This window comes from Esox lucius, chromosome 21 (assembly GCF_011004845.1).
Source record: "Esox lucius isolate fEsoLuc1 chromosome 21, fEsoLuc1.pri, whole genome shotgun sequence".
Lineage (NCBI taxonomy): Eukaryota > Metazoa > Chordata > Actinopteri > Esociformes > Esocidae > Esox > Esox lucius.
Genome location: NC_047589.1, coordinates 29202311 through 29212405, shown reverse-complemented (window position 1 = coordinate 29212405; position 10095 = coordinate 29202311). Strand labels below are relative to the sequence as shown.

The 10095-nt window shown below is 47.1% G+C and overlaps 1 protein-coding gene across 1 annotated transcript; it reads left to right on the top strand.

The window, feature by feature from the left end:
• The first annotated feature begins 3459 nt into the window (after positions 1-3459).
• Positions 3460-10088, top strand: terf1 (telomeric repeat binding factor (NIMA-interacting) 1). Its single transcript, XM_010885972.4, has 10 exons — positions 3460-3694; positions 3821-3916; positions 4371-4498; positions 5764-5850; positions 6544-6693; positions 7029-7138; positions 7745-7771; positions 8282-8373; positions 8618-8724; positions 9557-10088. The coding sequence occupies exons 1-10, from the start codon at positions 3511-3513 to the stop codon at positions 9722-9724; spliced, it is 1149 nt and encodes a 382-aa protein (XP_010884274.1). The 5' UTR covers positions 3460-3510; the 3' UTR covers positions 9725-10088.
• Positions 10089-10095: the final 7 nt, after the last annotated feature.

Sequence of the window (10095 nt, the reverse complement as noted above, 5' to 3'; positions counted from 1 at the left end):
TGGTCCTCAGCCTTGACCTCCGCCGGGCCCCGGGTGACATGGTTCACAAGGGTCCCCCGGTCCAGGGTGGCAGGGTCAGGGTTAGAGGGCGGGGTCACGGGCGAGTTGGAGGCAGGGAGGACACGCATGGTTCCCAGGGGGCAGTAGATAAGGATTCATGGCTGCATTACACGTGTTCTGACCGACGCTTTGGCAAGAGTGACTTGGAGGACGGCACAGTGATTGGCCCTGGCTGGGCTTCCTGTTGGACTTCTCCACAGACCGGGTGGCCGTCCTCACCATGTTGTCATGGTCCATGGGCAATGCGGTAGGACATTCAGGGCAAACACCAACCATCTTCTGCCCAGTCGCTGGGGAGGATTAGGTGGGTACACAAATCACATTTACATCCACAGGTTTGAAACAATTAAACATGACACATCAGTAAAATATTGTCAGTAAAAAACAGAACATTAATTGGACACAATAGAATGTTTGTCAACAGAATGTATCAGCATGTAATAGGAAGGACTACAGGATTGCAGGACAACTGGATGTGAACCTGTGCAAAGCCAGATCAGACCTGTGACTGTAAAAAATATGTATTTTACAGATGAATCAGATCACACAGTGAAGGTCCAAAGCTCAGTAAGTTCAAGTGATCATTCTCTGACCTGCATTCCAGAATCACCAGAACAGTAAAAGATGGCTTCCATGGTCACACCATCTCCATGAACTAACATCGTGACAGACACCTGAATGTTCACGGTCAGGTACAAATGATGAATACGTTGAAGCTGTGGAACCCATGGTCAGTGCCTGGTCTCACCACACAGCTGAATGTGTCCAGACAGGTCACTCTGTGGAACCCATGGTCAGTGCCTGGTCTCACCACACAGCTGAATGTGTCCAGACAGGTCACTCTGTGGAACCCATGGTCAGTGCCTGGTCTCACCACACAGCTGAATGTGTCCAGACAGGTCACTCTGTGGAACCCATGGTCAGTGCCTGGTCTCACCACACAGCTGAATGTGTCCAGACAGGTCACTCTGTGGAACCCATGGTCAGTGCCTGGTCTCACCACACAGCTGAATGTGTCCAGACAGGTCACTCTGTGGAACCCATGGTCAGTGCCTGGTCTCACCACACAGCTGAATGTGTCCAGACAGGTCACTCTGTGGAACCCATGGTCAGTGCCTGGTCTCACCACACAGCTGAATGTGTCCAGACAGGTCACTCTGTGGAACCCATGGTCAGTGCCTGGTCTCACCACACAGCTGAATGTGTCCAGACAGGTCACTCTGTGGAACCCATGGTCAGTGCCTGGTCTCACCACACAGCTGAATGTGTCCAGACAGGTCACTCTGTGGAACCCATGGTCAGTGCCTGGTCTCACCACACAGCTGAATGTGTCCAGACAGGTCACTCTGTGGAACCCATGGTCAGTGCCTGGTCTCACCACACAGCTGAATGTGTCCAGACAGGTCACTCTGTGGAACCCATGGTCAGTGCCTGGTCTCACCACACAGCTGAATGTGTCCAGACAGGTCACTCTGTGGAACCCATGGTCAGTGCCTGGTCTCACCACACAGCTGAATGTGTCCAGACAGGTCACTCTGTGGAACCCATGGTCAGTGCCTGGTCTCACCACACAGCTGAATGTGTCCAGACAGGTCACTCTGTGGAACCCATGGTCAGTGCCTGGTCTCACCACACAGCTGAATGTGTCCAGACAGGTCACTCTGTGGAACCCATGGTCAGTGCCTGGTCTCACCACACAGCTGAATGTGTCCAGACAGGTCACTCTGTGGAACCCATGGTCAGTGCCTGGTCTCACCACACAGCTGAATGTGTCCAGACAGGTCACTCTGTGGAACCCATGGTCAGTGCCTGGTCTCACCACACAGCTGAATGTGTCCAGACAGGTCACTCTGTGGAACCCATGGTCAGTGCCTGGTCTCACCACACAGCTGAATGTGTCCAGACAGGTCACTCTGTGGACGGTGTTGATGCAGGGGCCTTGCATTGACCGTCGACCTGCAAGTGGACACACACAGCACAGAAAGACATGAACGTCGACAGACTAACCAAGAGCGGGGTCTCCTTACCGGTGTGTCCGCGTTGGGCCGGATCACACAGCGTTCTTTCCGGTCAACACATGGCAGTTGGTCTCAAGCACTTCCAGAGTTCGCCACTTCACCCTGGAACAGCAAAAGAAATCTTAGCTGAGTCAATAGCAAAAACACATCTTCAATCGTCAGAATCTGCATCCTTAAGATCTGATCAACCCCCCCCCCCCTCCCCCAGCTCTTGGACAGGCCTTGCTGTCACCATCGGCCTGAGGAGCTGACGCCACCTCAATTGCCTAAGTGGCTATTATTCACTACCTCTAGAAGGAGTTGAGACGGCTAGAAAGGATGGCGACGGGACTGCTGCCAACTGGCCGAATATCAGCCAACTGCCAACTGGCCAACTGCCCCCCCCCCCCCGCAGGTCCCGGCTGGATTCTGAAAACACTCCCGACCGGAGATAATATGCATTTGATGGCTAAAAACATGATGGTGACAAGAACATTCAAATATTCAATTTCCCCTCTCGTTGTCGCGGTCAGGGATGGTGCCAGTAGATGATTAGCGCCGCAGGTGAATTCAGTGCATTTGATTGTTCACCGAGAGATAAAGATGATCTAGTGGTCAACCTTTGCAACTGATGTTCAGAATGGTCAAAGCTGCTTTGGTTACGTAGAAGCCAGGCACAAATTCAAATGTGCGATTCTTATTTACCAAGTTAAACGTACAATTTACTGTATCAGCTTTCCTATTGAAATTAGAATCTCTGGGGCTGCACGCAAACATTAGAAGAAAGAAAGGAAAAATACATGTCTGCATCACCCAGAGCCACTGCTTCATCATGGTGGCTGTCTGATGGGCTGCTGACGTACTTAAGCACTAAGGCACGACAGGGTGGGGCATTTTGCCAATATGACCGGTTTGGACCTTTGGTCATACTGTATTGGCCATACTGTACACCACATTGTTATTTAAACTGGTTACTCACTCAATTGGAACCGCTAGAACAGTATCTCAGTGTGTAGTCAAGGGCTTGATAATTAGTTGAGAAGTTGCTTCTGGTGTGCTAGCTCTGGAGTATATCTAATGAAGGGAATGGATGGGGGCCACCAGGAGAGGTTTGAGAACCTCTAATCACAAGTAACTTTATAAATGCTACAAACAAAGGCATAGGTTTGTGTTACATATTGGGACAAGGCGGTCAGGGACAATGGATCCAGGGATTTTCACTCTTTTCTGTGTGTCAAACTGACCTGTGTGTAATACTGGGGGGTGTTCCCCCAATTGCCCCCCCAAAAAATAAATGACATGCCTATGTTGCTTGTGATATCTATACCAAGGCGCTAGGCGGCGATGTGGACAGATTACGCTGCTAGAAAGTCACATCAGCTTCCACCACGTCACGGAAGCGCTCATTTTGAATCAACAAATGTAGGCATTTTTTGTTTTCAAAACATTAGCGATGGAGCTGGATTCAAATAACAAAATAGTAAACGTTACAAGCACTACGGATTCATGTGTACCTTTTTCTGATGTCGCAGTTATTGCTAAAAGATGGATGATTGACTTCACTTTTCTCAGTTTGTGTAAATTCTTCAAAGAGCAGAATTTCAAAGAATTCAACCAAGCCATTTCGACGCTGGAAGGTAAATTGTTTGAGTTAAAGTTACTTTAACGTTAGCTAGCCAAGTGGCTAAAGTAAACAATAAAACATCTAGTTCAATTCTATAGCTAGCTACAGAAGCTGTAACTGGTCTGCATTACCCTTTCAGCAATTTTAGATGGCATCCCCCACCTTAAACACGAACAGAAACAGAAAAGGCTGGTATGTGGCTTCCTGTCACGGGTAATGCACGGTAAACATTTGGGTAAGTGAGCATTCTAGTACACTTTTATTTTGTAGACTTTGTTGGCATTCCCAGTATATACACACACACACTCGCAACAACCTTAATATACTCGTCTACTGTAGGAGAAGATGGACCAGTTCCACTAGGGTCGGGAAGTATATTATTCAACGCATTGTGGGACTACCTGGGGGGAAATTGAATATTCATGCGTTTTTTGTTAGGGAGTGACACATTGAATTTGCTCTGATAAATCGATGGAATTATAAACATTGTTTAGACAAAATGTGTTGTCGCAGACCCTTTGAAAAGGTTTAAGTTCCTGACCGCCTATGTAACCGTGCCCTAAGAAACGTCAACAATTACATTTCTGATCACTCAGATCGAGAACACGTACTCAGTTGCGGCTGAAGGTGTGAAGGCCAGTGGTGTTGTCAGTAGTTTTGTGACGTAATTTATCTTTATTTTGTACAAGACATCACCTTTGACCGAGACGAGCGGTTAACCCCGTTGATGTCAGCTGTCGGTGTCTGGGCGTCGTTGAATGAGACTGTGGCAGACGACACGCTGTTCCGGCACGTCAGCAACCTGCTCTATGTTCAGGTGATTCCGACCTACATGTCCCGCTAAACTGTCTATCTGCACCGCGGCCCGTTTTTGGGTTACTTCCAACTTAGAATGTACCATTAACACTGACTTTTGTCCATTCAATGTCTTAGCAACCTGTGATGAAATTCGCTGGGCTCTTTCTACACTGAATGTGCTCCCTAACAGGGGTTTAATAAGGGAACATGAATTATACACACACAAAAAATATTCTGAATCTGCTATTTGCTTTTCATCACTTTGTTTCTTTCTCAAAAGCCATTGGAGGAGGTCAGGAGGCTGCATGTTGTGGAACGTGATCAACCTATTTTGACGTTAGCAAGATGGTTATTGAACAGTTCTATCAGTGCATACTAAGCAGAAGAGAAATTCTGACCCTAGAAAGTGCAGTTACGACACCCCTCTGTACCAGTCATTATATAAGAGTTTTGGACCAACCACTGGAATTTAGTAATCTAGTTCTAATTTTGGTCCCTCGTGTCTAGCCCTGGAGCCATGGGTATCAACGTCCTGTGTTAGTATTATGGGAGTTGTGGAATACCGGGGATAACATTTGTAACCGTCCGACAGACACACAAGCCAGTTGGCAAACTGACGGTGGACCAAAAACATTCCACTGCAATTTGATTTATGATCTCCGTGGATTAGTGTGGCCTTGGTAATAGGCTTGGGCGGTGTACTGTTTCTATGGCCTACAGGGTTGTTATTGTCATGTAATTGTTTAATGTTTGTAAAGAAATGGCACCCCTTGTGTTCACCACTGGGAATACAGTATATAACGGTATATCAGAACAGTATCAATCTGTTTTGTCTCTCTCCCAGTGAGCTCACTTTTGTCCTGTATGGTCTCTCCCAGTGAGCTCACTTTTGTCCTGTCTGGTCTCTCCCGGTGAGCTGTCTCTGAATAGTCTGTATGGTCTCTCCCAGTGAGCTGTCTATGAATAGTCTGTATGGTCTCTCCCAGTGAGCTCACTTTTGTCCTGTATGGTCTCTCCCAGTGAGCTGTCTCTGAATAGTCTGTATGGTCTCTCCCAGTGAGCTGTCTCTGAATCGTCTGTATGGTCTCTCTCTGTAAGGTGTCTCTGATTGGTCTGTGTGGTTTCTCCCAATGTGTAGCTGCCTCTTATTGGTCTGTGTGGTGTCTCTCTCAGGGAGCTGTCTCTCTCAGGGAGCTGTCTCTCTCAGGGAGCTGTCTCTGATTGGTCTGTGGTGTTTCTCCCAGTGTGTAGCTGTCACTGATTGGTCTGTATGCCCTCTCCCAGTGTGTAGCTGTGTGCCTGGACAAGGGGAATGTGTCCATGGCTTCCTCAGCTCTCCAGTGGCTGGAAGAGGACTGTCAAATCCCACAGGTAATCATCCATTCACGTAAAGCCACACATTCACAGGAAATCATCCATTCACGTAAAGCCAAACATTCACAGGTAATCATCCATTCACGTAAAGCCAAACATTCACAGGAAATCATCCATTCACGTAAAGCCACACATTTACAGGAAATCATCCATTCATGTATCTTGTGGAAACCTGTATGAATAGTATTTTTTATATAGATCATATTTTTTATCTCATTAATGTAACTGTCTATTGTCTCCCTAATCGTGACCGGTGATACAACTCACTGAGAAGATATGACAGCAGGCTAACACCTGCATACAGTATAAACAGGTTAGCGGGTCCCTGGTTAGCGGGTCCCTGGTTAGCGGGTCCCTGGTTAGCGGGTCCCTGGTTAGCGGGTCCCTGGTTAACGGGTCCCTGGTTAACGGGTCCCTGGCTTTGGGTTTCAACTCAGTCAGTTTAACTTTAGTCAAAGCAACTCTGTCTATAACTTTACCAGTGACTTTTTTGGGTGTTATCTTCCTATATTCATATCATTTATTATTAACTGGGTGGTTTGGGTCCGGAGTGCTGTTTGGCTGAAACCGCATTTCCGCCCTTGTTTCTATCAGACTGCTTTGTGTGGTGCCCAAGAACAGCCGGGTTTACCACACCCCCTCTGGTCTTGTTTAGTGATAAACTGGTATTTCCCTCCCGGGGCTCTACAGAACTTGACCATCAAGCTCTCCATGATTGTCAGTAAGAGAGACACCTACCACCCGTTCCTACGCAACTTCAGCTGGCCTCGTCTGCTGGAGAAGATCCACACCTTCCTGGACACTTTCCTGGACAAACACCCCTCTGACTTCCTGTTTCAGGTACGGTATTGGTCCTGCGACTCACCGGTTGGGTAGCGACGGACCCCATGTTCCCGAGCTTCTGCCCTTCTGACTAGAGCCCATTATGTTCACATGTCATCTTGCGGTCCTGATTGTACGTGCAAGAGTGGAATATGATCTTGGCACTTCCTCTTAGATTTGATTGTAAGATCAGGTCTGAGGAAAGCTTTGTTTTTTTATGTTTTTGTGTCTCTGAATGGTCTGAGCGTGGGTCCTGGTGCTGCGTGAGCATGTTAGCATTAGCTACAGTTTATCCTGTGTTTTTTCAGAGCCCTTAACAATGTTTTATACAGCCGGTCCTTTTGGTGTTTCAGGCTGCCACCAAGGTGGTTCAGGTGTCCGAGGAGAAGGGGGCGCGGACGGCGGAGGAATCGAAGGATCAGGAGTCAGACCTCACCAGCATCTCCTCAGAACACTGCAAAGAGTGAGGACTCCTTGGATTCTTCAAAACGTCTGGCTGTTATTCCCTTGTGTGTCAGGGGCCCCTCCGTCTGGCTGTTATTCCCTTGTGTGTCAGGGGCCCCTCTGTCTGGCTGTTATTCCCTTGTGTGTCAGGGGCCCCTCTGTCTGGCTGTTATTCCCTTGTGTGTCAGGGGCCCCTCCGTCTGGCTGTTATTCCCTTGTGTGTCAGGGGCCCCTCCGTCTGGCTGTTATTCCCTTGTGTGTCAGGGGCCCCTCTGTCTGGCTGTTATTCCCTTGTGTGTCAGGGGCCCCTCTGTCTGGCTGTTATTCCCTTGTGTGTCAGGGGCCCCTCTGTCTGGCTGTTATTCCCTTGTGTGTCAGGGGCCCCTCTGTAGGGCTATTATTCCCTTGTGTGTCAGGGGTCTCTGAGGTTCCTTTGGGGAGGTTTGGTAACCACTGTTACCGGATTCAGTACCTTGCTTTTGTCCCGGGCCCTGGTCAAAAGTAGAGGGCAATAAAAGAAGTGGGGTGCCATTTAGGGAGTTGTACTCTGGTTTGTGAAGTTCTGTTGTGATAAATAGGGGTGTTTTCTGTTTAGAAGTAATATTTTTCATTCTGACCATTCCAGCAACGAGGAAACTGCAGTTCTTATAAGGTCAGTCATGAACTATATTGTTTGTGATATTTTCCTTTTGGAGTTCATAATACATACTTATCAGCCACATAATGTCAATGTATCATGTGTTTTCAAAGGAAATGTATCTTGTGACTTCTGACATGTAACAGGCTGAAATTAGAAATGAAGTAAAAGTATTTAGCTCTTAGTATCACTGACACCTTTTTCCTGCAAATGGTCTGTCTTTTTATAGGACCTTGCCCTGTAAATGGGGTTAGTGTATTTTGTCTTTTTATAGGACCTTGCCCTGTAAATGGGGTTAGTGTATTTTGTCTTTTTATAGGACCTTGCCCTGTAAATGGGGTTAGTGTATTTTGTTTTTTTTATAGGACCTTGCCCTGTGAATGGGGTAAGAGACCATACAGGACAAAAATGTATTTTGATGAATTTGTCATTAGCCATGTACAAGCGCTAATTAAGCTAACTGCTAACAGAGGCAAATATGAAGACTTATATCGCCGGCATGTGAATGTGTTGCTTTCTCCCCAGGCCCAAAAAGAAACTGCTCTCAACAGGAAATGTTCAACCCTGGAATCCGGGCTCTTGCAAAAAGTCTGTGCCCCATTCTAGGAGAACGAGGGGTAAGGCGATAGGGGGTGTGGTATATTACTAATATACCACGGCTAAGAGCTGCTCTTAGGTACGACACAAAGCAGAGTGCCTGTATATAGCCCATAGCACTGGTATATCAGCCATATATCACAAACCACTGAGCTGCAATACTGCTGTTTTCCAGTGGTGACCAACGCAGTGGGATCAGCAGAACGTGTTAATGTAGGGTCATGCTGGTGGTGGTGTGACTTAGTCTTGTTATTTGTCTTTCAGTGTCGATGCGGTTGACCTACAGAGGAACCCACTCACCTCAGACGTCCCTGAACACGACGGCTCAGGACAGCGTCTGCCTCCCCAATACCTCCAGAAAGACTCACAGGGTATGACAGCTTGCTGGCACGCCGGCGTCTCCACAGACAATTTTGTGACATAAAATTGAAAGGAAAATTAAGTCTCTAAAACTTTGGTCGTCTAAAAGCGGTTTGGATAATGGCTGGACCGCACTGTTCTATAACATTCATCAATTGTATAAACAGTTTAATCAAACTCGTGGATCAGGATTCCTTCCTTGTATTCTTCATGAGCATTTACAATGTAGATTTGTGCTAAAACAGACTGGAGCAGGTCTGCGGAGGCCTTTACTTGTCTGCATCTGGTCTTTTTTTTGAAAGCACCCAAACTATGACTCTGTCTGCATCAGGTTTTTTTCTGTAGCGTTTCAGTAAGGGTGTGTGTTTTGGAATATTTCTGTCATCTGAGTCATTATGATAGTCTCTGATGCATGGTTGAGCCACTCAGTTTTCTCCTGTCACAGCACTAGTTTGGCTTCTTTAAAATCATAAATCATGAATGTCATCTGGGTCTCAACCCTGGCAGTCCTTTCTGTCCTGCAGCTTAGTTTAGAATGATGTTCTTAAATCAACTTCTCTGGAGTCTTCAATCGTCTCTGGTAATGTCGGCTTTCCTAAACAAACGGGGCGAATAGTTTTCCTCTGTTATATATTTGTTACAAAGTTTATTTTTTATCAATGTTTTATTCTTACTTTGATGTTATAGAATATTTAGTGTTGATCTCAAAGAGCAAAATGTAATTAATGCTTGTTGAATTTCTGATAATGAAACTGAAAAATCCCCTGCTGTCATAGATTGTAGTGCACGTACCATTCCCAGGTGGCCCCCTTTTAATATGTGACCCCCTCTCCTTCTGTGCAGAAGTGGTCTTGGGATCTGGACCGGGCACTTAAGGCCGGTGTGAAGCAGCACGGCGAGGGGAGGTGGTCACGCATCCTGCTGGGACACGACTTCCAGGGGCGCACCGGGGTCCAGCTCAAAGACCGCTGGAGAACCCTGAAGAGGACCGGCCAGGTCGACGCCGACTAGCTAGCTGAGCATGTCTCCTAAATGATAGGGCACTGCGTCCCACCAGGTCATTATGGGATCTTTGTACAGGGATTGGGGAACCCTTTGGAACTCACACTTTGGTGTCTGGCTGGAGCTGTGTCTGTCGGCCAGCCCGCTCGTCATATTGTGGGGACATTTGGGATCTTGTTGTGATGTTGCATGGTATGTCCACTAAGTTTTAGTGACTTGTCTTAAATGTGTCGTTTGGTTTGTTTTTCATGGAGTTTGAAAGTAATCAGTGTTCTGTAATGTTTTGAACTGCTTGGCTGCCTGTGGTTTGGTTCCATCTTGGTCTTTGTTCAATGAAGGGTTGTAAAACCGTCTGTAATCAGCAGGGGGCAGTGTCTATC

Coding starts and splice junctions, on each gene's coding strand:
- terf1 (XM_010885972.4), top strand. CDS start 3,511: ATGGAGCTGGATTCAAATAACAAAATAGTAAACGTTACAAGCACTACG. Junction 3,917..4,370: donor AATGCACGGTAAACATTTGG/GTAAGTGAGCAT, acceptor ATTTTGTACAAG/ACATCACCTTTGACCGAGAC. Junction 7,139..7,744: donor TCCTCAGAACACTGCAAAGA/GTGAGGACTCCT, acceptor TGACCATTCCAG/CAACGAGGAAACTGCAGTTC.